The sequence below is a fragment of the Gymnodraco acuticeps genome, unplaced genomic scaffold, assembly GCF_902827175.1.
Source record: "Gymnodraco acuticeps unplaced genomic scaffold, fGymAcu1.1, whole genome shotgun sequence".
Lineage (NCBI taxonomy): Eukaryota > Metazoa > Chordata > Actinopteri > Perciformes > Bathydraconidae > Gymnodraco > Gymnodraco acuticeps.
Genome location: NW_022990346.1, coordinates 746,737 through 774,053, shown reverse-complemented (window position 1 = coordinate 774,053; position 27,317 = coordinate 746,737). Strand labels below are relative to the sequence as shown.

Below are 27,317 nucleotides of genomic sequence, written 5' to 3'. Positions count from 1 at the left end.
TTGTGACTTGAATGGAGACATTATGACTTGAGTTACTTGTCTGAGATACTTTTATATTTTCAGATTGAATATTAGATACAGAGCAATACAAGTGTGTAACTTTAACCAGTATCTGACCGCACACATGTAATGGCGTTGTGATTGGAATCAGTATTTGTTTAAGTGATAGGATGTTACGCAATTAATACTGACTGAAGTTATTGTTTGTTTGTTTAAAATGAAAAATTGTCATTTATGTCATCAAGTTATACATTTCATACAAATATAATTCCTAGTCATACTTTAGGATAGGTTAGATACATGTCATTAGTACCTTTTTTCACTTAAAGTCTGGTTGGTCGAGATGAAAGAAAGTAAAATAAATACACACCAATTATGAAAACAATTGCATTTATTACTCTATATTAGAAGGTACATGATTGAAGTCCTGAAGGGGTTTTTACATGGATGCAGTCGTCTCTTTCACTGCCTGCAGAATAACAACCAATTTCTTTCTTTCTTGGTGACACTTAGAGCAAGGTATTTCAACCTTAAATACACTATGCATTTTATACATTGTAAGGCAGGTACTATTGGACAAGACAGACATTCCCCTTTAGTGTGTATGTCATGGTTGACACTCAACCACTTATCAAACAGTAGATCTACACATTTTTTCCCAGCCACAAGCGACAGTCTCACGGGCAGTCTCTTTGTTCTTACATACATCCTGAAAGACTTAAAAATTCAGGGAAAGAGTGATTTTTAAAATAAAAGTATTGGTCAAACACATTTTTGAGACAGCAATTCAGACATTTCAGTAGTATTTAGTTACATTTCTTCTCCCAAAGACAAAGTCAGATCGTCCTTACAGTCTCTAGTCAGCAGAGTTCTGCAACTGGTTGGCGTGATTTGTATAAACATTCTCATTTTCAGTGGAGTGATCTTAAATAAACACTTGAGGACATGACCAGAGATAATTCTGAGAACATTTGGTTTTAATGCTGTGAGGTCAGTAGTAGTGCACACGTGGCCTTCAGCCTTGCGTAGGGACTCACAGCATACAAATATAAATAACACGGGAAAGATTACACACACACACACACACACAAAGTACCTGTTGAATTTGCATACAGCTAAAGACAAAAGTGCACCTATTTCCTGAAAACAAAACATTTCGACAGTGATTTCTGACTAAGTTAGATTGATGGAAAAAATCCACATACAATTTGCACACTCAGGAGGTATTGTACGGTGAACAAAAGGAGCTTTGAAGGGAAAAATCAAACGCTGCTGTGCAGTTATAGACGGCTATTAGAGAAAAGTCAACATTAGAGCTGTGACACACACAAATGTCATTTCAGAGGTCAAACAGTAGATCGTCATCAAAAACAAAACACAAGTTAGTAAGGTAGTTTTTCCCTTCCAACAACAAAAAAAACCAATAAAAAGATTCAACCATTTCAAACATGACATAAAATCCAATTGAACCCTCTTATTTACACTAGTATCATCCTAAACAGCTAGTTTATGTGCAGTATTTATACTTGGCCAGGAAATATATGCCCTGCAGGGAAAGGAACATTGGACATGCTCTGACAATATATTAAAAATGTACAATAAAAACAAGCTATGATTCAGATTCAGGGTTAGTGTATTTAAAAAGGGATTCAACGTAAAAAAAATCCCGTGTTTTATAGTACAGTGTGAATAGGATTCGCTGCTGCAAAGAACGTAAGGTTTATCTGAGTGTCGTGCACACCGGCTTATCTGAGCTTACTCTCATGGCAGGTTATGTTCTGTGGGGTTGATCAAACACAGCGGTTTTAGATAGATACAACCATTTAAATATTCTACATGTGTTATGTAAGAAGTGTCCCAATCCGAAGCCAGTGTCTCAGCTAAGAAGATCCAACAAATACAACACACAGACCCTGGCAGCTGTTGCTCTACATTCAACCCCCCATCCTACTTTAATACATTTTGCTTGATTCCTATGTCTGTATGTTGCTTAAGATGAAGAGCCAAAACAACGAGTTGATTGGATAGCATAAAGAAAACCTGAGGTTTACAACAGCTTGTGGGAAAGGGCTCCAGGCAAGGGGTCCAAAGGCTAAATCATGTTTGGCAAGTTGCCAAGCTCCTATGACTTTGAAGTTTTAAAACACAAACTGCCCTAAGTGCTTTGTACATGCTTACATTGTAATCAGCATACAAGCAAACAACACAGTGGTAGCAGAACCAGATGGAGCTCTCTTTGAAGGATTTCTAAGCAGTTAGTGATATGTGCCTGTATGTTGTAGGAGAAACCTGAACAATAGCCTCACAAACACCCCATATATTAACAAGATCTAGTCATCTGAATAACAGAATAAGTAAAAATAAGTTAAAAACACTCCCAGTTTGCACCCTTTCAAACACAAGAAGAGCAAATGTGTTAACTATTAAGCGACTGTGATCGAAGAGACCTTGAGGAGATATCAGCAACTGATTTTCAGAATGTTAAATGGTTAAATACATGTCCTGCAATCGATTGCATACAAGTACACAGGAAACCCAAGGATCCTTGTTAGTACGGAGTGTAGAGAGGGACAAAAAGGGCAGCAGTAGCTGAGGACAAGACAGGAAAGGTGTTCTTGGTAGTTTGGCTGGGTAAGCGAGGTAGGGTTGGTCAGAAATCAAGTGGCTTCAAAACTGGCAGGAGTGTCAATGGAGAAATATTTTACAAAGTGCTCAGTTTTCAAAAGTCTGGAGTCGGGTAGTGCTCAGTGCTCGTTCTCTGAGCTCACACTTTAATGTCCTCTTGAATGCTGAGCTGGGAGAGGCTCTTCTTGATGCGCAGGGCCGTCAGGCGGGCGGCTCCATTCGAGTACCAACACTCCCTCATGATCTTGCCCATTACCCGTAAGGCCTGTGACAACATGGAGAAGGGGCAGATAAGGATTAATAGCTCGTAATACAGTATACATAGCTATGATGACACAAATGTAGCTCAAGAAGTCCATGCATAATGTTCAAAGTTTGTTTAAAAGAGTTTTGTGTTTCCTGTGTCAAAACACTCATTTGGCTTAAAAAATTCAATTCAATTGCATTCTAAAAGAGCATTATAGGATAACTCACTTCATTGCATCGTTAGGTGCTGTCATTTCTAGCAACTAGATGACACAAAGATATACGTTTGGCATTTCTGTGCACCAGTATCTAATGACCTGTACTGGTGTATCACTTCATCTAGTAATACTGGCAGATATATCTGGCTCTAGTTGTAAAAAAGCCAGATTAAGTAAGATTAACGGAGAGCAAGCGCAGCCATAATGTGCATCTCCCTTGGCACATGAAAACACACAAGAGCAGAGAGCCTGTAAACAGTTTGACAAATATTTCTGGGAGAAAAATTATGACCATATTAAAAGGCACGCTATGTCACTTTTCTGCCACTGGGAGCACCCAATCCAAACATTTAACAGAAAAAGTAGGACTTGGGAGTTTATCATTGCAGGATGGACTGGTACTTTGATTAAAGTGATGGATTTCTCTAAGTTTCAATATTGGAAACATTTGCTATAATGTAAGTAAACCACTCAACAAATATAATTTGTAGATATTATTACCTTTAGAGTAATTTAACATTGGGGTTTAACCTAATAACCTCTTGGACTTCCTTTAGTGATTACCAAGCATTTCTAGATCCTAGCAATGAACTTGAACTTGTAATAAACTGTAATTACCAATCTGGTATAAGTCAGATCTTGAAAAGTGAAAACATATTGCTTTAATAGATTATTTTAATACCTCGTAGCTCTGCCACCAATTAGGAATGTTAGGTCGAAGCTTTTGGTCACAGACCAACTTTCTCATCTCCTCTATGGAAGGGTCAGACGGTACTAGGTCGTAGTAGGGCAGCTGGTACTCCTCATGGATACCTGATAACACGGGACAAAGGCGGCGTCAGATCAGTGCTGTGATCTCAGTAGTTAACATGGATACAAATATCAAAACACCACAGGTTGAGTATCCAGAGTAAAAACAAACAAGTCTGACCTCCAGTATTACAGCGGCGTGCAATCTCCCAGTAGACCAGCCCCAAAGCGTAGATATCAGCACATTTGAATGAGTCAAAGTGTCTCATGTTGATCGTCTCGTCCAAAACCTCTGGAGCCATGTACCTGAGAGATGTAAGAACAATCTCAGTCTGTAAATACGTGTCAAAGTGTTTTCTGGAAAAGATGTCAAAGATATCTGTGAGAAGCACACTCAGCAGCTGCAGGTGCGGGTGTTGACACTGACCTCTTGGTGCCCACCCTCTGGTTGGGTGCAATGTCGATGGTGTCGGAGGCAGAGTCATGACGGACAGCCAAGCCCAGGTCAGCGATGGCACAGGTGCAGTTCTTCTTCACCAGGATGTTCTTGGACTTCAGGTCTCTGTGGGCGATACCTGGTTTTCCTACCAAAGCAGAAGTGTACATGACAGACAATTGTGAACTCTTATCCCTAAATTGTTTTTTTGCTAAGGTCAATGTCAATTCTCTTTATTGAGAAACTAGAAACTATAACATTCTTTTTGGCCATCAGTTTGGTAAATAAAAATAGAAAAACACCCCCCAATTTGAGCAACAAATTGACTTTACTTTAATCTCCATATGGGTAGAGTGAATTGTTTCCTAAAATAACTCAGATGACAAAGACAAGGGAAACTATTTATATTGGCCACAACAAATGTATAAAGTACATAATTGGAGTTAAAACTTTTCGCTCTGGTTGTTTTGGGCAAAGTGAACTAAGATTTGTTCAGTCAATTTTTATTATAATTCTTTAAGCTAAATTATTTATTTTAAATAAAAAACATTTGTTTTAAAGGTCCCATGTCACGGTTTTCCTTGTGCGTTATGTAGCTTTGTATGCATGTAAAAGACACAGAAAAGACCTGTCTATGCTGCCACAGAATGCCTCGTTGGAGATTTTAATTTTTCCTGTTCACTCCTGTTCATAGTGACGTAACGGCTCTGCACACACACACTCACCCTTATCTTTCCTCAGTCGCGGCTCCGCGGATCTCCGCACACACACACACACACACACACACACACACACACACACACACACACACACACACACACACACACACACACACACACACACACACACACACACACACACACACACACACACACACACACACACACACACACACACACACACACACACACACACACACACACACACACACACACACACACACACACACACACACACACACACACACACACACACACACACACACACACACACACACACACACACACACACACACACACACACACACACACACACACACACACACACACACACTCACAGCCTGGCTGTGAGCTCAGGCTGTGTCTCGCTGTCTCGCAGACCCCACGCAGCAACCAGGAAACGACACCAGTAATCCAGCTCACACTGTCCGCTCCTCGAGCCTCAAAGGGAGGAGCAGCGAGCCCCGCAACGTCCCGCCAACACGGCACCCAGACCCCACGCAGCATTCTCATCTGTTTGTCATTACTGGTGTCATTTTCTGGTTGCTAACAAACGCTATTGTAAAACATAATCACTGATGTTCCGCTGTAACGGTGGTGGACTCATCAGAACAGAGTGGGCGAGCTGACCAATCAGAGCACAGTGGGCTAATAGGGAGGGGGGGGCAGGAGCTCCAGCAAGCCGTTTAGGACAGAGAGTGAATACACATACTATACAGAGAGATGCTGTATGAGAAAACCCAATGTGAGTTTGGAAAATTGCACAATATAAATCTATTCTAGTAGACCTCAACAATGGAATTATGATCAGTAGAAATGGCCATGACATGGGACCTTTAAGATAATTTGTCAAAATAGGAGGCCTTGCTGGGAGAGGAAAGAGACAAAAGAGAAATGAATAACAGGAGCACTTTATGTGTTGCATTATAAATGAAGCAGTCACCTTGTGTTCCCAGTATCTCCATGTGCAGATGTGCCAGGCCACTGGCAGCTGACAGTGCAAGTTTGATCATCCCTTCAGTGGTGACAGGGTAGCGGTTCAGGTAGTCAAACAGGGAGCCGTGCTCGTGGTAGTCTGACACCAACCACAGCTGGGTCCATGTGCCATTGTCTGGGCAGGAGATGGGAATATAGACATATACAAAACATTATAAATGTAATTGAAAATTATGAATGATTACATAAAAAAGACAACACACTTCACCCTGAGCTGTGAATTATTGTCCCATTATACAACATTTAACAGGTTTGCACCTTTGTTGTCAGCAGCTATAAAGCCCAGGATGTTTTCATGGCGCAGCATGATAGTCTGATAGATTTCAGCCTCACGGAACCAGGAGCGCTCCTCCCTGGAAGAGAAGATCTTCACCGCCACGTCACCTCCCCTCCAACGTCCTCGCCACACTTCCCCGAAACGCCCTTTACCAATGATGTCCTGGAGGACAATTGTTCTGGCAACAGTCCGCTGGACAAATAGAGGCAGGCCTGCTTAGAAAATATAAGAACAGTTATCAGCAGTCTTTTCATATTCTTGTGCTACACTATGCAAAAGTAAAAACACTTTTGCTTGAATTCTTCTTAAGTTCAAATGAAGAATAAAAGACTGCATGCAGCAAGCGTATTTCTTTAAAACTTTCATTTGAATTTGTTAAAATCCGTGTAAATGAGCATTTCTTGTCTGACAGGTGTGGCATATCAAGATATTGATTAAACAAAAAAGGATTATTACACAGGTGTACCTTCGGCTAGTCCAATAAAAGGCCACTCTATAATTGGCATTTTTATCACAAAACCCAACTCTACAGATGTTGCAAGTTCAGGGAGCGTGCCATCGTCCCAGAGCTGTTGCCCTTAAACTGCATAGCACATATCTGTAATAATTATAGTATTAAATCACTACATGTATATATACAGTATGTCAGGTGGAGGAATTATCTTGGCAAATTAGGAGTAGCCACTAATGAGGATTTTGGCTAATTGGTGCAAAAACAATGGGAGAAATAAGCCTTTTGCACAGAAAAACTTGGAATCTCTTTTTTTCAAACTCGTGAAAATGGGAATGAAATAAAAAGTGTTGCATTTACATCTTTGATCAGTGTACATTATGACGTTGTGCACTGACCGGAGCCTGAACCAGACGTGGACAGATCGTAAATGAGGTCCTGCAGGGTACTGTCTTTGGTCATGTAGAGATGATCACAGGAGGGGTCCTCCACCTCTAACCTTTGCCTGTGGCTGTAGGCCCTCTGGTGGTACTGATACAGGAACATAAAGGTCAGAAGCAGCAGACACAGCAAGAACAGCGGCCCTGCCACCACAGCCACTAGTTCCACCAGCCCCCACGTCCCATCTGGGCCGTAGCCTCCCCCGGGTCCTGCCTGAGTGGTGACTGAAAGACACAAAAGTCGAGAATGAAATGCAATATCTGGCACTCAGTACATATTACCATTCTAGAATGTTACCTTACAGTGAGTGTTAGAATGTTGAATTACAATGAAATGAACATTTAATGTTTAATTCATTGAACATTCTAGAATTGTCATTTTATATTCTATAATTTGTATTCAACATTCTAGAATTTAAATTCAACATTCTAGAATTTGTATCCAACATTCTATAATTCATATTCAACATTTTAGAATTTGTGTCCAACATTCTAGAATTTTAATTCAACATTCTAGAACTGTCATTTGATTAGTCTGCTTATTCCTTTTGTTGACCTTTCTCATATTTTGAAGCATTCCTAACTTTGTTCAGACTGTACTAGTCTAGTACCATTATTATTCAATAATTATCCAACGTGAAATACGTGAATCACTTACTGTGGAAGTGAACAAGGTATTTTAAAAATATTAGTCCCATTATTTATACTGTACCAGTCTATGAAGTGCTGCTTTTTAGTTAAAAGCTTTATATGAACTTGTGTTTTTGTGCATGCTTCGGATGAGTACTGTCGACAATTTCCTGTCACAATGTTTCCATAGTCACATTCTTCTCTCTATACACACTGATTAATATTTTTGGACACTGTACAAAACCAGAGGAAACCTGTATCTTCTCAGGAACCATGAGTCACAGACTGTGTAGAAAACAGGAAACATGTTCTTGCCTGTGCTTGACTCACACTGTATGTATGAGCGGACGTTAGATGTGTGGAACTCAAGGTGAAAACACACAAGAGGGAGATAATGATTTCAGCTCAGTTAGTCTCTCTGAACAAATCCTGATTATCATGAAACTTGGTAGAAGAGTGTAACATGGACCAAGGAAGAACCTAATCCATTTGGAAAATAATCCAAATTAGAAGGCGGAATATGTTTAACCTCATTTACATGAAAGATAAGGCCTTCGTGCTGCATTCATGTGGTGTCGGAATAAAAGGAAAAATTGTTTCCGAACGGTTGAACATTCATGTGAAAGCTCTTCAAGTCGTAATAACAACTCCAAAACATCTGTCGGCTGGCAGTTTGAACACTAAACACTAAAATACAATCTTCTTTTTACCATGTTAGCATGAAGATTTCAAGCTCATGAACACTCTCAAGTGCAAGAAGTGTTTCCAGTCGTACTGTATATACAACATGATACACAGTTCTCACCTGTGGGTACTTTGAGGTCAATGCTGTTGCAGTAGTCTGTGTAGCAGCAGTGGATGTTGAGCAAGCCCTCTGCACTGAGACAGTAGAACGGTTGTCCAGGGGGCACAAGGTTGTCCCGTGTTATGCAGATACGGATGCTCTGCTCTTGGCCTTCGATGAAGGAAGTGGAGGCCATGCAGGCCCCATCAGTCTCACACTGGAAGCCATTCCTCTCACACTGCGGAGTGGTGCAGTTACACCGCAGAGCTGCAGGGACGAAAGTGGCAGAAGAATCAACACAGTGTGCAAATTAGAAATGCATTTTCATATATTTGAGAAGTTGAAAACTGAATTTTCTGTAACCTCAGCATAACAAATGACTTTAACAATTAAATGATTAACATAGTTGCAGATTGTTTCTCTCAATCGATTATTAGATTAGGCGACTAATAATTCTGGCTCTAAAACAGTCAAATGTATGCACAAATATCTTTTTTAATTTTTTGAGCCGAATCAATATATGACAATAACCAGTAAAACTAGAAATAGTTAGCAGGGAGTGATGTATTGCAAATATGAATTAGAGAGGTGAGGACTGAGAGACGGAGGATTGTGGGGAGGTCAGGAAGTGTTAGAGGTGGGTGTGTTAGGCTGGCATGGGCTTTGGAAAGGTGGGTGGGTGGGTGGGGAGTTTATGATGACATGCACAAGTAGAGATGAAATGACCAGATGTGACTGTCATTTGACAAACAAGACACTGATCCTTCTTAATATATGATATTAAGTAATAATATTAAGACACAGACATTATGTGACTTTCAGAATTTCAGCATATAAACTGAATGTTTGCTAGAAAACCCACACATATACACCTGAAATGAAGTGTCATCTACGTGAAACAGGAGAAAGTAGAGTTAATGTGTTACAACATCTTCTGTGGTGTTGACTCATATAATGCCAACACCTACTTGGCAGATGCTGTTGGTCAAAACAACCAAAGAAGATAATGGAGATAAACGCTGACTAAACATTAAATGAGAGTGACATTTCAGACTTTAGATGGCTATAAATGTCATAACTCTAATCCACATTGGGATGATTGTAAAAAACACCTTATCGAAGGAATCCATCCAAGATACTGGCAGGTGCCGTTAAATTGTGATTTAAAAAATGCATTGGTAAACAAGTTGTGCGTTACTATAATAAAAGTTGATCTTAATATAGACGGTTTTACTTTTAGGAAAACTGGATGCCTGCCCCCTTCAGATATTATCTGATTTGTACTTTCATTAACATTTCAGGCTCTGTAATCAGCAGGCGTTTTAATACTTCACAAGCTCTCACATTCCATGAGCTATATTTGTTGTATGAAAAGTGCTCTATAAATTCATAAATAAGATCAAATATACTTTATTGATACACATTTGGCACACTTTTTCATAACAGCAGCATTTAGATAATACATTGCACATGAATACATAATAAAAATAAAATACATATACACATATCAGCAGAAGAAAATAAAGTACAAGTATAAAGTATATTTAATACACAATATACAAGGTAGTGTACATTATGATAGGACTACCTATCAAACTATTACTATTGTTATTAGTATTAACAGCTATGCTTTATAATAATAATAATAATAATAATATTATAAACAATAAAAGCACAACATCATTTCCAGAATAAACCCTGTAACGTTAGAGATTTGAAAAGTGTAAATATTGTATGTATGACGTGCCATCATTAGCAGCATGAGAGAGATCATTAAGATTATTTAAGCATTATGATATTATTAATGTGATGCAGAGAGGCAGTTAAACGCTCACTACATGGAAGGTATATAATGTTGTTCACAGCGGGTAAAGAACTACAGAGAGCAAAGCTAACCCAGCTTACAGCCGCTGAGCCACAGACTTTAACTGCTGCTGTTTCAGACTAACCTAACAAGCTCGACAGCGACAGCAAGACGGTGAGATATCGTGTAATAGTCACATACACATGAAAGCTGTTTAATGAATAACACCCAAGTTAATTTAAATGAATGTTGACCGGTGTCAGTTGAATCTGTCGTCCGGCTAGGCTAGCTGACCTAGCTAACGTTAGCTAACAGCTAACTGCACAGCCGTTCGCCTCGATCATAACAGCAGCAGAAGCAGCAGTTTAGGAAGACAACAAACAATAAATCACTCACCCTCGCAGCTTCTGTACAAGACGGCCTGAACAACCACGACGGCTAAAGCAATCCGTAGGTTGGCCATGATCAATATATTCCCGGTTCATGGCATTAAGACATTAAGTTAGCTAGCGTTATGTGGCGAGACTTGATGATGACAGCTAACCAGGCTGCCAGTGCACAGTTTACTAACATGCTCCACCAGCAGGCAGCAGCACAGACACACTGGGGTTACAGAGGTGGGCAATCCTATCTATCTATCTATCTGTCTGTCTGTCTGTCTGTCTGTCTGTCTGTAGTGTAGTGTAATTTAACTAAGTAGATTTACTCAAGTACTGTAGGCCTACTAAAGTACAATTTTGGAGACTTGCACTATACCTTTTGCTACTTTGTACTTCTACTCAACTATGAAGTAGGCTACTCATTAATAGATGAACAATTGTGATACATAATTACCTACTTACTCACTTTATCACCTAGTTACTTCTTTACTTACTTACTTCTTTACTTACTTACTGACATATACTTTACTATTAATTAAGTCCATCCAGCCATCCACTCATTCATAAATGTAGCTCTTATTATTAAGCAGTTGCCTCATGATAGATACAGATAAGAGGAAACTAACTCCTTGTGCAGTTGATCACTGCCAGAAAGACATTTCACATTACACATAGTCATTTGAACCAAAGAGAACATATTGAGGTAAGCATTAAACATCAAGGAATCAATGTTTTCTTTATTTCTCACAGAGTTAATAAACACAGGAGATTTCATATGAATATGGCATTTGCAATGTATGAAAAGTGGCAATAACACATTAAACAAAACCACCATTTTGATAAATATTTGCTACAATATTGTACAGTATTTACAATTTATTTTAGTCTAGCTATTTACAAAATATACAATACATAAAACAATTGTGCTTAAAGCACACATGAGCTATTGCACATTTCTGTATTTACATCTTACATAGGTCTGGATATGCAGGTGTACAGTATGTGACCTTCTGCCTGTATTTTATGTGAATGATGAGGTAGACATCGTAAATGCGCAAATAAAGTAAATATTGCATTGCATTGTAAACATTAAAAAAACATCCTTTCAGTCCTTTTGGATTTTCTACATTTTCAATAGCTTATACTCATGGATCACCTTTTCTATCCTTACTAAACAAATATGTAATATTTGTCTCAACCCTTAAACATTAGAGTCTAAAAGCTTCTAACCCCTCCCAAAGAGACTCAGCTGTGCTTGTTTGAGGTCATTCAGTCATAGGAAGAGAACGTCTCTCTTTGTTTCCCCTTTGGTTTATAGGTTATATATTTTGTAGTCGTTTCCAACACATTTGGTTTGAAAATCTAATTCCCTGGGTTAACACTAAATATTTAAATAATGTGGGCTCGTTGAGTCCTTTCAGCAGTGGCCTGGGTTTGAATCCTACCTGTGGCCCTTTGCTGCATGCCGTCCCCTCTCTCTCTCCTGTGTATCTTCAGCTATACTAAAAAAGGCAAAAGCCCTTGAAAATTGAAATATTGTTCTAAAAAGGGAACAGCTCTTTTTTGTAACTCTTATTTTGTGCCATTCTTGTCGTCTTTCTCTTTATTTTTCTGTTTCTCTGCCTTTTCTTTTTCAGCTTTCTTCTTCTCCTTCTTTTTCTCATCCTTGATCTCCTTGTATCTCCACTTGGGAAGTTCCAGGAAACCTTTTTCTTTCTTCTTTTTCTTCTTTTCTTTCTTTGGTGTTGCATTTGAAGGCCTGACGATGTCGATCTTTGGGACGCATCCAGACGGGAACACGCTGTTTTTTCTTGCCATACTGCGGGGAATAAATGTTGTAGTGACTTTTGTTGCGAACACGCTGCCCCGCCGGTCGCCCTCAGCACAGCACGTCATTAAGGAGGACTCAGCAGATTGGATTGTGGGATTGATGTGTGATACTGAGCCGTTGCTGTGGCACACTGATCTCTCTTCTAATTCCTTATCTGGGTGTTTCTTCACCAGCTCTGGCACAGCTAGGCGTCTCTTCCCCAGCTCAGGAGGGCTTGTAGGGCAGAGTGGACGGCATCCAGTGGAAATGAGTGGACTGTGAACACAGGTGGTCATGAGCACCATGTTGTCCAAGGCCCCGTTGTCCTCGGGGTCACGAGGTATTCTGAGTCCGAATGGGTTTTTGATCCGCTTGGTGATTTTCTCCCTGGTACTTTTTCCCATTTTGGCCTTGGCTACCCTCTCGTTGAGCTCAGGCCACTCAGGGATATAAGTCTCACAGAACTGCACAGCTTTTGGTCGCATAGTAAGGCGCCGGAGACGCTGCAGGGTCTCAGAGCGCCCTGTTTTCAGTGCCCAGTCCTGAGAGCTTTTTCCTCTTGTGGAGTCTACTGCATCTATGTCAGCACCTGCAATATAGAAGGTGGACTTAATGAATTACAAAGTCAAGGGTTCATTTAATTCTGAAAAGAAAAAATCTATTCATTTTTAGTGCTATTCTGAACTGCAAATACCACCTTCTTTATGGCGGACATTTTGGCTTGTCAAAGCAGGTGCTATTAATTAATGATAGCTCTATTTCAGATCATACCAGTAAGCTAGAATGCACAAACCCAGTACCCTAACATGGAAACACTTAATTGAATGCAGCCATTTAAAATGATTTAAAAGGCTTATTAACATAACCATACTGTATAGGCCTTCTTTACAGAAAACATTTGACTTGTTACAGTGGGAAAAGGACATGTGGTACAGATAACATTAACTAGGGACCAACTCAATCTGTCACCATTTTTAATTACCGGGCAAAGTCCTGGCAGGACCTTGAAACTAAAGGTCATACATGGAATTCAGTTTTTATTAAGGTTATGATTGACAGCTTTGCTCTACCCACTCTAACATGTTGAATGAATGACATTTTTGAAGTTCTCTTTTACATTAAACATACTAGAAGATTCATTATTTAATCATGCAAATAAACAGTAGATTAATCAATAAAGTAAACATTCATAACTTGCAGTCCTACTGGAATGTTAACAGTAAATTATGAATGGCAGAGATTTTAGGAGACATGTGCAGTCTACAAATAGCTCTGCATGGGGTTAATCTACAACCAGCCTGAAGACTTGTAAATCAGTGGTTACTGGAGGATATGTTAAGATGTGATAATGTCCTCAGAAGGATCCTTTAAGCCGCTCAGTGTCACTGCCACACTCACTCGCTGAAAATTATCTGGCTCCAAATACACAAATGGATAAACAGATAAACCGTGCGCTCAGCTATTCTCACCTGCAGAGCTATAACTGTTATTTAAGGTTGTAAGGGCCCTGGTTAATCAGCTAATGTCAGGGTATTAAAAAGGAGATCCAATAACATCATATATATATATATATATATATATATATATATATATATATATATATATATATATATATATATATATATATATATATATAGCACCTCTTTGGAAAGTGCAACCTTGTCAAAAGTCAAACATTGTTTTTATTGATTGACGAAGATCAGAGAAAAATAGTGTTTAAAAAAGTTGTGCCTTAAGTGTCTAAATATTATTTTTTAAATGTCCAGAAGTGTCTGAGTTGCATCATTTATAAATCTATGAATATGCAATATAAAATCACCTCTTAATGTCTAATTAAAATAAAAGTATTGGTATGATGCCAGCAATTCCTATATTTTCCTGTAAGTTTGAAGACATAATGAAAAACATCTATCAAGTTTCTCAAGGCTCTTATGAAAATAAATAGGATTTTATCCAAAACACTTACCAGCCATGACGAGGGCAGCCACTACCTCAGTGCGGCCGGTCATAGCCGCTTTGATGAGTGCTGTGAAACCTCGACAATCCCTTACTTCAGTGTCTATGCCAGAATAGTAGTTTAGAAGAAACATGACGGTGTTGATATGACCTGCAGGGAAAAACACAGAATTCAGAGATCTGTTCAGCAGTGAGTCAGAAAATGTATGACTTTTGAAATAATGCTGGCTGGATCAAATTCAGTATTTGGTCCAGTTTGTGGATTTAGACACATCCATTTGCAGTGAGTGCATTCATTACAAAATAATCTAGTTTTTAGCTATAAAAGTTGCAGTGAATATTACATTTTAAAACAAATAACAGCACAAAGTCAAACTTAATCGTAAGGAAAGAATAATTGCAAAACAAAAACCTTTTGGGTTTGCTAAATATTGGAGTTAATTTGATTTCTTTTAATATTGCCAATTCATCATTTTTTTGGAGATGTCATTTTTCAAAAGTAGTCATATACATAACACATCTGTATGATTAAAAGTTTAAAATGGATGTAAGTTTATTATATAAGCTGCCACTAAATCCTACACACTGGACCTAAGGCTTTTAATTGTATTTTTTAAGTCTTAAAATTCACATGATGTTGTATATGGGATGTCAAGTTACACCTTAATTATGTTGTACTTTCCATGTTTATCCCTCTGAACTTAAACTTTGTTTTGTTAATGTGTGTGTAGGGAGGACCTACCTGCTTGGGATGCGATCATCAGAGCAGTGTTGCCTTCGTTGTCCTGCTGATTTACATCTATATAGGGACAGGCGTAGAGTCCATACACAATATCAACGAAACCTTTGCAGCAAGCCAACATCAAGCCATTCTGTTGGGGATTGACAACGATAATGATAAATGACAGTGTTTGTGTTCAAGACAATGTGAGCTACATTTACAGATTCTGAATATACACAATGAGTGAGACTCTCACCCAGCCATTGATGTCCAGCTCTGAGGCATCCTCTTTTGTGACCCCTCTCTCCAGAATTCTTCTCAGAGCTAAGGGTTCGTTGCGGGCGCATGCTCGATATAGTGTCGGCTCCCCGCGGCTGTCCGTCCTCTGCAGTGTGTAATCTGGGAGCACCGAGTCGTCAGAGAGGATGCTGTCTGAGTCTGACTCACTCCCCAACAGAGACTCATCGTCCTCATCTGGGTCAGAGCCCAGATGGGGGTCGTGCGCTGCAGTGGCCATCTTCCAAGAGCAGGAGAGGTGAGACTAGAGTGTTTCCTTTGACTACATCTACAAGAAAGTAGAAATCAGAAATGAGTCATGCACAAAGTACTTGAAATTGTCTTTAGCAGCTCAAGTAAAATCAGTTGCTAGAGATAGGAAACTCAAATGATTTTCACCCTGAAGATTACACATAATAACTAGTTTAAATCCTCTCCTTATTGTAGACGTGAAGTAATTGGCGAAACACAACATGATGTTTCTGAAAGGATCCAGATCTGTCAAAACTCTGCTTATTATATTGAAGAAGTGAAAGCATGAGTCTGTCAGTCAGGGATTAGGAGTGTGTTATGTGTGTATCACGGAGTGGGTGTGGTTGTATGAGCTCAGTGTGCCTCAGTGTTGAGTAACGGGATCAGCATCTAAAAGCCCTGCTGAACACAGGGGGGCTAAATGAGGAACAGCCCACCTCAGAATAACTTCAGTCACATGTGGTCCTGCTCGACTCGTGTTTTTATGTTACTGAGTTCTGAAGGCAACATAACTGTTAAAACTATGACAACTGTAATGCAGTTCATATTTATGTAAGTGTATGTCACATGCAAGTGTTTCCACTACACACGTTTTTTTTATGACACTGAAAACAAACTAACACAATTATGATTTGGTAAAATTCCAAATGTATAAAGAGCATCACTGACAGTGGCTTTCCAGATACTGACATGAAACACACATCAGCCATGTTGTACAGGAACATGTTGAGATGTCAATAGGGCTAAAACTCACAATTATTTTCATCATCGATTAATGTACTTTTTAATCTTTAGGTTAATATTCAAATAAATAAGAACAGTGAACAGCAGGAACATATTTGAGATGCTGAAAAAAGCTTTTTCTACCAATTTTGCTTAAAATGAGTTTTGACATTTAATCTAATTTCTAAATTCTTTGCCGATTAATTTCTTGTTGCAGCTCAAATGTTTTATTTCATAGACCAATGTTAATTTCCATCAGTCAAGATGTTTCTGACATTCACTATGATCAAATAAACTGGTATATGAATACAAGTAATACAAACTCACCATAAAGGGTCATCAATCAGCTGTAAAAGAAGATCAGTTTCCTCGGTGTCTGTCACAACACTGTGACTTCTGACTTCCTCCAAAACTCCCACTATGTTTTCAGCTCAGCCGAGAAGTCACAGTTTCTTTTTCGGCCTGTAAATAGAGCTCCTTTACCAATTTCCATCCCACATGTTGACGTGTTGACATAACGGAGAGGAGAAGTCTTTGAGATGCAGTTTGTTCTCCTGTGCTCAGCTCATCCCACTTACAACAGCTTAATGCAGAGGATTGCTTTGTGCTCATGGCAGTATACATCTTTTCAGCACAACACCAGTGTGTCTTCAACCTGTACACCTGTTTGTTTCATTGGTTAAACTAAAGAGAGATTCCTGAGGTTCCATGACATCTTACCTCACTTTGTTTGATGCATTTGAAAAACAAGTTAATTCTAATGTGTTAAACTGATGAGGAGGAGGAATAACAATCAATTACAATGATATGTAATGTAATGTAATTATCAACCCCACATTATTGTCTATCAAATATGAGATAGGCTGGCAAAAAATCTATTAATCTGCTGATTAATCACGTAATCTGATAATGTGAGTACTTTAGATGCATTTTTTAAGTCCAAAACCCAAATATATTCAACTAATCGACTAGTCTATGAACTGTTACACTTCTAATGTGGAAAAATATTTATAATAATAATATATTTACGTGGACAAAAATCTGTCCTTTTCTGTTCTGTTCAAAACAGAAACCACAAACAGTTTTTAGTAATTATTCTTTATTTAATACAAGTGTAAATGTATAACATGTTAACTGTAAACTACTTGGATCTGAGGAATCTATTTAATTAAGACTGATTAGCAGACAATGAAATCCTTCAGAGGTGAACAGATGGCCGGATTACAGACTCAAAAGTTAAAAACATGATGTTTCTCTGATTTACCACAGGGGGGGGTCTCTCACACAATTCACACGCCTCTGATCTCAGACTTTAAAGTTTGGTCCTAATAGAGTGAAACTAATGAGCCGTTATACATGCGTCTTGAATATCAGAAATGTACAAACTGCATAGATTTAAATATAAAAATGTGTCCCGTTCCATGTAGTGAGGTTTAAAAGATTTAAATATATTTCTGGTTTTAGGACGTTTAGTGCATCATTGGTTGAGTGTAGGATGTCAAATAAAAATGAAAGGAACTGATAACAAATAATCAATTTCTGTTTCTATTTCTATAAATGACAAATAAATCAAGGCAATCATATAGGAGGCAGTCCGAGCTGCTCTATTTCAAGTTTTGAGAGGTAGTTCAAACTCCTGCTTTGGGAATAGTCGCAGACTGAAATTAGCCCATGGGACCTGTGGGACGTGGCTGGACCTGTTGGGACTGATTGACCCCTCCTTATATCCAGAAGGGCCTGAGGACAGATCCCAGTGCAGCTGAACAGCTGTCCTCATCTGCCCGCAGGAGAACCTGGTGCAGAGCAGAGGTTAGCTTTGACTTCTCTTCTGTTGGACGTCAAGCAGTTCGACAGAGATCCTTCTTATAGAGCTTCTTAACCTCTGTCTGACTTTTTGTGATTAAACTAAAGGATCAGGCATGCATGCTTAAATTAGTCAAGAAAACTGAACAAAAAAACCGGGAAGGACAAACAGAAAGGATACAGAAGCAAAATGAAGACATTGGCAAAAGTGCAAGGGAGGACTGAACAACTTCTAGGATACAGGGTTGATAAAGTGAGTGTCTGATGGAAACACCTCAATTCTTGGGGGCTACACAATTATTTTTACATAAAAGGAAATTGTGTGACACGCAGTAAGACCCATGTTTAATAACACAAAACAAGAGAAAGTAAGATTATTGTTTGCATGCTTAAACTTCTACCTGCATTTGTTTGTGTAAAATGATCTTAACCTTGCTTTGGTCAAATATTTCCCGCTATGCAGATTAGAAAAATGTAGACCTGTTAATTAAATATGAATAATGTCTAAACTTTTCGTTTGTTTTTAAATAAGAAATGCTATCCGAAACTATAATTTGAGTTTAAGTTTTCATTCAGTTCATGTGCTTCTCTTTTAATAACAACAAGGTGCAGAATAGTTTAGTCCATCAAAATCAAACAAGCTTCAGAATCTTTTCTAATATACACATATTTGAGAAATGTGTTTCTGTGGTGGTAACCAGGAGAAAAAACAAAAAAACAACGCTATTCTTAAAACTGCGTCAGACAGTGATTTGATGTCGTCAGTTTAGTCCTCTCAGAGACATTCCTCAGATAAGATAAGAAACCACTCGGAGAAAATAGGAGAGGGGTGGAGAGAGAGGTTAACTGGTATAATTATATAGCTCAAACCCTCTTTCTGTTCGATTGAACTTATCCTTCATTTGTCAAACTAATTTAACACAGCTAAAAAGAAGGTTTTATAATGGGGGAAGGTGTTTTTTTATTAAAATGTGGTGAATCTGTCTTTTGTTTAAGGTTTCAGACACCAGCCGGGAGAAACTCTTGTCAGATGAAAATCCAGACATCAAGACGCCGGCTGCTGCAGGCAGAGGTAAAACCATAACAGTTAAACACTATGTGCATCTCGTATGTCACACATCACGCAATCAAATAAGACTTCAAAACACTCTGCAGACAAAACATCACAGATAAATATACATTTTTAACTTTTAAAAGCAACACAAAACACAAAAAGAACAAAAAAGACATAACTAAGTGCGTGCCCACCCACTACACATGCATGAACATACAGTAATCTGACATTGTGGAGAGATCAGTGCTTTTCAGCTCACATGGATCATCATGCCAGCAGAGTTTTTAAAGGCTTAACACGATGGCAAAGAGAGCAAGAGCATTTTGATATTTTTGTAGCTGTAATCTGTGCTCAGTGGATTGAGATTCCAGGGTTGTGTTGGTCGATCTGTGACGCAGATTGATGCTGTGTGTGTGGAGCTGTTTAATAAACTTGTGCCTTATAGAAACAGCAGCTCTGTAATAGTCAGATTCTTCTCTTCCTATCATTTATATTTTGCTCTTTACTGTTATTGTTTGTGTTTGGGTTCGTATGAGTTTATGGTGAAATCTGCTTGAATCAAAGCGGCTGCCACGAGCTTGGACAGCTGCGCTCAGAAGATCATCTAGCGGTGAATGCTTAATCTTGGTTTTGAGATTAAACCGGTCTGCCTCCATCCTGCCAGCTCAGTTTGCTGCGTGTGGGATATATGCACCTTGGTATTTCTACAGCAGAGGAAATGTTTTGGTACCTGTAGTGACGAAGAAGAGCAGACTCCTGCCTTCTTGATGAGAGAGGGAAGTTCTTTACCAGCTGAAAAAAGCATGGATGAAAGATTATCTTTGTTGATCCGATTTGATTCATAATTGTAGTGCAAGTACAATATCATCTGCATAACTGGGGCCGCTTTTAGTTTTAGTGAAAAGTGGTACACAGTCAGTTCCATACGGACAGTGGCATGGTTTTTGTGCACACATACCTGATTTGGTTGTCTAACATTTTTGCGAAAGAGTAGAGGTCAAGTCAATTTCACAGAGAGGTTTTTAAAATTCCTCTAAAACGAGTTTATGACTACTGGTAACTCCTCAGTGTGGATTGTTGATGGCTAGCTCGACTAAAGAGGGATCATCCAAGCGAACCCCTCAGATTTAACTTTACATACTTCTACATTTCCTTGCTTGGAACAATATGTACAGTCCCTAAAGCACACAAGGACATTTCTTTTAAATGTGTTTTATTTATGTATAAGAGTTAAACAAAAATACACATGGAAACTCAGCAAGATGGCATGACAATACAACCTCAATAAAGCTAAAAACATATTAAAAAAACACGACTCATATTGGAAACACACACAACATGCATCTTTTACAAAAGAGACACGGAAAAACTCCAAAGATTGCAATAACACTAAAGATCTTAACGCCACAGGGCGATCGCTGAGAAGAGAGGCTGAAGAGAGAGAGGGATCCGAAGGGGAGAGGACTGAGAGGAGGTGGGGCTGGAAACAGATGCTCTCACAGCAGTACAGCATGTTAGCCAACCCGCCCCCCCCTCTCATCACAGCCCCTCCCATTCACTGCCTCTGTCGCTCCCTCTCTTACGTTGGGACCCTCTCGTAATCTGCCCACACAGAGAGGCTCGAGAGGAGAACGTCTCTCTGGATTTCGCCCCTGTTATTTCTTAAATCATGGGACATAAAACAGCCTTTTTTTGTTTTTGTCTCAGGGGATTACTCAGATTTGGATTATGACTGTGGAATACTTTTCCTCTCATCTCCTCCGGGTATTACCACAGGAATAGTTGTGTGTATGTGGTCTTGTGTGTGTGTGTCCGTCCAGCATGATGCCTGCTTCTGATAGTCTTGAGTGCAGCGGCAGCAGTGGATCATCATGAGAGGGGGTCAGCACCAGCGAGGGTGTGGGTGTCAGCATCTGTTCAGGAAACTGCTCGGCAAATGTGGCTGCTGCTTTGTTCGAGTGAGAGGTACGTTCAGGCTCTTCACGAGGGATTCTACTGTAGTTGTTCTCTGACTGTGGAGTAGAGTTTTTATGGGGTTATTGTGTTGGAATATTAACTTGGTTGTTATGTATCAGCTGAAGTTTCTCTGAGTCATTGTGAAATCCAAAGAATCTTTAGTTTTTTGCAAACTTATTTTAATGCATGATTATTGTCATTGTGCATGTCAGAATGAGAGGTCAGTAACATTAAATATATAGAAAAAACTAATTATGGGAATAAAACATACTTCCTGCTGTGTGTCCTTCATGATCACAGCATTATTCAGGACAAAATAAAGCAGAATAAAAACAATTGTTCACTGTACAGGATGTATAAAGGGACACAAACGGAACAAATAACAAACAAGTGCTTGGGTGGAGATCATGCTTTTTAAAGAATGACTTAAATGACTGAATTGGGGCCGATAAACCAGTCATTAATGTTTTGCATTTACACTGTAGATGCAAAAAAAGCTTAAATATACACTCTGTATCAGCTGTTAAACATTACTACTACCCTTTCCATACACAATGGATTCATCCCTTAGCTAAGCTCACATTAGCTTCCAGATGTGGTTTCTAGTCTTCCTAAGGGTCCAGGCTAATATTAGCATCTTAATGTATGCACTATTATGGTTGTATTTGTTTAGTGGTTGTAAAAATGGTTAGCTTGTCAGAGATCATATGGACATGAAAGTAGCATTATCATTGTGACATTTATGCACAATGGCTAGACCACTGTTTTGAGTGTTTTTTGTGAAACGCTACATTTGAAATGTTGATCATGTCTCCAGCAGAAACGAGAAAGGGCTGAGCAATGGGTATCCTTCTCAAAATAAACTCCATGAAACACCAAAAGATACTTTAAATAGTGAGCTTCAAGTGGCAGTATTGACTGAAAACAAGGCAGCGACAGTCATTCATTTCTTCGTCAAAACAAATTTGACAGTAAATCATCTGATTTACTCTGTTGATGTAAAACAGACACAAACATTGATTCATGTTTGAACAGAAATCAGTGAAAGGGTCACATCTGGACCGCTGCAGTCTATGAATATGCTTCTGATCACTGATCCTCTGAAACACAGGAATCAATGAGTCACTGTCTCGATATCCCACTCCCTAACAAAAGACTCAGAGACGACACACACACACACACACACACACACACACACACACACACACACACACACACACACACACACACACACACACACACAAATATCATCTCTGGATGGAGATTTATGAGACCCAGAAATAGATCTCTATCCGCATCACTGAAAGCTATAATAGATTGTATCAGATGAAAGCATTCACATTTCTGTTTTGTTTCTGCTTTTATATGAATCATTCATGCTTCTTACTACTGTAGGATTATTCTTTTAACAGGTTCTAAAGCCAGTTAGCTTGGACTTATATGTAAAAATCATACAATAAGAGGAATACATTCGTTTATAAGGCTTTTATCTTTTCCCTTTTGTTGTCCCACGTAGTGTTAGTTGCTGTTTTAATTTCGGATGCATTTTTGACTGCATGTAAAAACAGCAATGTATTTTTCATGATCTGTTTCCTTACAATACTCTGACTCTGCTTCAGGGTAAAGGCAGTTGTACACACACACACACACACACACACACACACACACACACACACACACACACACACACACACACACACACACACACACACACACACACACACACACACACACACACACACACACACACATACACACACACACACACACACATAGACACAAACACGTCCTATTACTGCCTGTCCCTTAAATCCTCTGTTGGTCCAGTTGTTGGTGATTACACAGTCTGATTACACTCTTGTCTGAGCTGCTCTGACCGACCCTGCAAAATAGACGTGTTGAATATTTAAAAATGACTCAAGACGCCTTGCTTTTCTTTTTTTCAAAATGCTTAACAGAACATTTGACATACTTTAATTTGGGCCACAATGTGGTGTCAGGTGTTTTCTTCACATTTGACTCTGCTTTTGTTTAAAGAAGCTAAGCAGTTACGGTCAGGATTGCACCGCCTCTCTTGGAGAGCTCTTTTTTCTTTCATTTTCAAGTGTTATTTTTAATGCGCTTTGGGGGCTATGTTTTTTTATGGCTTTCTAATCTCCCTCCACCCCCCTAAAAACGTCTCCTCCTTCATGCTGTGATGTCTTCATTGAATTTGGCACAATGTCCAACAGCTATTTATAAAGGCAGAGAACCACCTCCAGATAAAGTATGTTTAAGGGAACTTGTTTGGAAATGTAGTCCTGCCAAAACAATCTGACTGTCTCATTCCACATACATCACTGTGGCTCAGGAACTTCCATGACTAACATCCATTAGTCCAGCAGTGTGTGTGAAGTCATCGCTGCCAGTATGTGAAGAAGTAAACATGATGACTAACAGGAACAAAAGTGTTTAGTACCTCAGAGCTCCTTCATAAACAGAGGCTTATCTGGAAGGCAAGCTCAAATGAGGTGGTTTGCTGGAATATTTGTTGCTTGCCTGATCTACATTTGAACCCGATTTGCATTAAGTGGTGTTAAATGTTACATTTCCACATTAAAATGTCTAATAACAACTAGACCAATGTTGTATATTTTGTTGAAGTGTCTCCTTTCAATATCTGTTTCAAACCTAAAGACATCTGTTAAGATTCAGCCAAACAGCGTAAACAGAGACACTGATTTCTAACTTGAACCTGCTTCATTTATTATTTTCATTGTTTCAATTACCAGGTCTGTTCATTTTGGAAATGAGGATACCTCTGTGGATACAATGGCATCTGGTTAAGATCTCCTGAACCAATGAACCAAGAGAAGCAGAATCCAATCACAAACTCCCATGATCCCAAAGGACAGACAAATGGCTGAACATAATACAGACAGGAAATATAGATTTAATTCAATTAAAATGCAAATTAGAATAAGAATTAAATTGATAAAACAAAGAAATAAACACAATATAGGCCGATATGTATGTGCAAAATGATGAGTGTCTAAACCATATTCTATTTATTTATTTTTGAATAACAAAAATAGATGTAATGAATACTTACATGTAAGGGTTGTCTTCTTAATATGTATCATTCTCTTCTTCCTCTTCTTCTGACCTTAACATGACCTTCAGTGGGGGGACATGGAGTGGGCTGAGAATTTTTTTTAGCAGCAAACAACAACATTGAGGGATGAACACAATCAACAGCCCGCAGTGCTTTGGGGAAAAGGAAGTGATGTCATGAGGGGTAGATATCCTGCCACTCTGTGAAAACTGTTACTGGGTCTTCAAGCAGGATGTATGTACGTAATGTGAAGCAACATTTATCATAAATATTCTTATCATAATTGACAGCAAATGCAATCTACCTCTTAATGGCCCAGGTCACAGATGCTAAGAGTCAAAAGAGTAAACAAACCACAGCAGACACTTGTGTTGATACCTGTACACATATGGCAACATAAATGATGGGATGTTAGTTAAGTGCAGAGAGTTTACTTACTGAACCATTTTGTGATGCATTTGTTGCGGCTGGCCAGTGTGTAGCAGGTAGCCTAATCAGTAGCAGTTAGCAGCAACAACATTGGTTGTAAGCACTACTATTTTAAAGTAAAAAAAACAATATAGGTGCAGGTATACCCTGTTGGCAGCAGCATTTGATGTGTGGGATGAGATACATACAGTGTACTCTGTTTGGGTGACTCGGTAAACAGGGACATTAGATGTTCTGATCCTGGTTTAACCCAGTATTCTTCCTTTTAAAAGATTAACAACAAAACTAGGTCTTATAGTTTTGTGTACTAGCGTGGGATCACGGGAGTTTGTCATTGCATTCACCTTCTTCCAGTTAGCTTTCTTTCAGAGTTCATCTTTTTTTACCAGGAAACAAACCATAGGCAGACGTCTCCTCCTCCTCAATACAATCCAAACTGACACAGTGCTGTACAAGTGAAAATACTGAATAAAGCAGTTTCATGTTTAAAAAACACATGTTTTAGGACTCACGAAGGCGACTCCTCTAAATCTTAAAGAGATGGCCGCCCATGTACTCAGTACAGGACCCCGGTTTGATTCTGTGTCATCCCTTCCCCTCCCCTTTCAAATCGGTCTCTATAATAAAAGGCGCTTGTGGCCCAAAAATAATCTTTAAAAAATGCGGCTGCAGCTATTGTTTGCTCAGCTTGTTTCTCTGATGTAATTGTTGTTAAAATGTAACTTAAAACTGGATAAACATCAAGTTATGACAGATTCTGGCAGACAACCCTGACACATGCACGTCGTAGGGTATACGTTCCATCACAGGGGACCAAATGAAACAGCCGTAACCATGTTTAAAATTACAGAATTCTCTAGGCTTGACATTTTTTTTGGAAATGTTTGGGATAATGTAAATACAACACTTGACTTATTTAGACGGAAAAAACGTTTAAAGATATTTTAATGCAGAAATGTTACATTGTACCTTTTTGAAGGTCCTCTTTCGTGTTTGGGGATGAATTCACTCATTAGTTTAATGTGGAGCAAAGTAGGTGTGTGTGTGTGTGTGTGTGTGTGGTGTGTGTGTGTGTGTGTGTGTGTGTGTGTGTGTGTGTGTGTGTGTGTGTGTGTGTGTGTGTGTGTGTGTGTGTGTGTGTGTGTGTGTGTGTGTGTGTGTGTGTGTGTGTGTGTGTGTGTGTGTGTGTGTGTGTGTGTGTGTGTGTGTGTGTGTGTGTGTGTGTGTGTGTGTGTGTGTGTGTGTGTGTGTGTGTGTGTGTGTGTGTGTGTGTGTGTGTGTGTGTATGCATTTTTTAATCTGTCACTCTCCTAGATTGATAAACTGAGTGAGTGGATGCAGACCACAAGAAAGTGGCTGATTTAGCTGTGTCGGTGTGGACTGAGAAGTGTTTTCCTTGGCAGTATTTCAACATTAAGTGAAGCAAGCTTTCCAAAAGAAATATGTGGCTTTTTTGCATTAATGCTAGTTTCATACAGCATCAGCATGCACAGAATAAGAGCCCATACCCAAACATTTGAACATGTAAGGCTTTAGTGATGCTTACACTTTGTGAAGTGTCATCTTCCTGTTTAAAGCCCTCAATTTCTCCTGCTGCTGCTGACCATGACCATGTATGGGGTTCAGATGAAGTGAAGAGTCTGCTTTAACAGAGAGAGGGAGATAGACTTCCAGGGTGTACATTTGGTAAACAATACATTGATTATTATTTTTCAAATGTAATATGAGTTCATAATTAACATACCATGACCATTTGAATATCCTTCTCTTGCTATTTATAAATATGGAGATATTTAACTTTTCTCTTAACTGTGCTTGTAAATATACCAGCTTGGTTTTAAAGCAGCCCTATTGTGCTTTGTGGGGTATTCCCTTTACTGTAGTGTCATATAGGTTATCGGGCATGTAAACGGTCTGCAGTGGCTAAAAGTGTCTATCCAACGCACCCCTCCGCCTGAAACACCTCCATTGGACTCCCTTGTTTACTTCCATATCATAGTGACATCACTTCATAACACTCCCACTTCTATTGGCTAGCGCTCCAACACATTGTACGTGATAGACTAAGGGGCTGGACATCTCTGAACGGATGACCAATCCAAACAGAGCCGGCCGGCTAACCAATCAGAGCAGACTGGGCTCTGGTGGTTTCAGGTGAAAAGAGGTGCTGCAGCACAGGCAGTGTGAGAGAAATAAAGAGCTTTTTGTTCATTAAAGCATGTAAACATGTCACAGTAGAGCAGGGGTCGGCCACAGGCGGTCCGGATCCGGACCCAGACGCCGACATATACGGACCCGGACCTATAATCAATACTTAATAGGGGATTTCAATTTTGACGGGGCGATTCTATTTTAACCGCCGCCGACAGGGGGCGAAAGAGACGAGTGAGCGATGCAGGGAGAGAAACACAGAAGAAGAGATGAGAGCGCGGCAGAGAGAAGCGGAGAGGAAAGTGAGTAAAGAGAATAATTAGCGATACATGGATA

The 27,317-nt window shown here is 39.2% G+C and overlaps 3 protein-coding genes across 10 annotated transcripts in view; 1 reads left to right on the top strand and 2 right to left on the bottom strand.

Annotated features, from left to right (window-relative positions):
• Positions 1–373: 373 nt before the first annotated feature.
• LOC117551054 (activin receptor type-1B-like) lies at positions 374–10,925 on the bottom strand. Its single transcript, XM_034223731.1, has 9 exons — positions 10,773–10,925; positions 8,594–8,839; positions 7,117–7,383; positions 6,249–6,479; positions 5,938–6,105; positions 4,267–4,423; positions 4,021–4,145; positions 3,772–3,902; positions 374–2,890 (listed from the first exon to the last, which is right to left on the bottom strand). The coding sequence occupies exons 1-9, from the start codon at positions 10,837–10,839 to the stop codon at positions 2,765–2,767; spliced, it is 1,518 nt and encodes a 505-aa protein (XP_034079622.1). The 5' UTR covers positions 10,840–10,925; the 3' UTR covers positions 374–2,764.
• A 1,324-nt stretch (positions 10,926–12,249) lies between these two features.
• Positions 12,250–15,708, bottom strand: ankrd33ab (ankyrin repeat domain 33Ab). Its single transcript, XM_034223701.1, has 6 exons — positions 15,699–15,708; positions 15,500–15,642; positions 15,265–15,394; positions 14,533–14,673; positions 12,395–13,155; positions 12,250–12,258 (listed from the first exon to the last, which is right to left on the bottom strand). The coding sequence occupies exons 1-6, from the start codon at positions 15,706–15,708 to the stop codon at positions 12,250–12,252; spliced, it is 1,194 nt and encodes a 397-aa protein (XP_034079592.1).
• Positions 15,632–27,317, top strand: part of arhgef25b (Rho guanine nucleotide exchange factor (GEF) 25b) — a 34,485-nt gene continuing 22,799 nt past the window's right edge. The window contains exons 1-2 of one of the 8 annotated variants that reach the window (XM_034223722.1): positions 15,632–15,778; positions 19,294–19,369. In XM_034223722.1, the coding sequence (XP_034079613.1) occupies positions 15,734–15,778; positions 19,294–19,369 (121 nt within the window). In that variant the 5' untranslated portion in view covers positions 15,632–15,733. Of the gene's footprint in view, positions 15,779–18,180; positions 18,551–19,293; positions 19,370–20,864; positions 21,317–27,231; positions 27,284–27,317 lie in introns of those variants that run through there. The other 7 variants (XM_034223725.1, XM_034223721.1, XM_034223720.1 and 4 more) reach the window with 7 other exon arrangements.

Excerpts from the sequence above, each read along its gene's own strand:
- ankrd33ab (XM_034223701.1), bottom strand. Across the intron at positions 15,395-15,499 it reads AGCTGGACATCAATGGCTGG|AATGGCTTGATGTTGGCTTG; the intron begins GTGAGAGTCTCA and ends AATCCCCAACAG. Across the intron at positions 13,156-14,532 it reads GGCTGCCCTCGTCATGGCTG|GTGCTGACATAGATGCAGTA; the intron begins GTAAGTGTTTTG and ends TCTATATTGCAG.
- LOC117551054 (XM_034223731.1), bottom strand. The coding sequence starts at position 10,839 with ATGGCCAACCTACGGATTGCTTTAGCCGTCGTGGTTGTTCAGGCCGTC. Across the intron at positions 8,840-10,772 it reads CTTGTACAGAAGCTGCGAGG|CTCTGCGGTGTAACTGCACC; the intron begins GTGAGTGATTTA and ends TCGTCCCTGCAG. Across the intron at positions 2,891-3,771 it reads ATTGGTGGCAGAGCTACGAG|GCCTTACGGGTAATGGGCAA; the intron begins GTATTAAAATAA and ends ATGTTGTCACAG.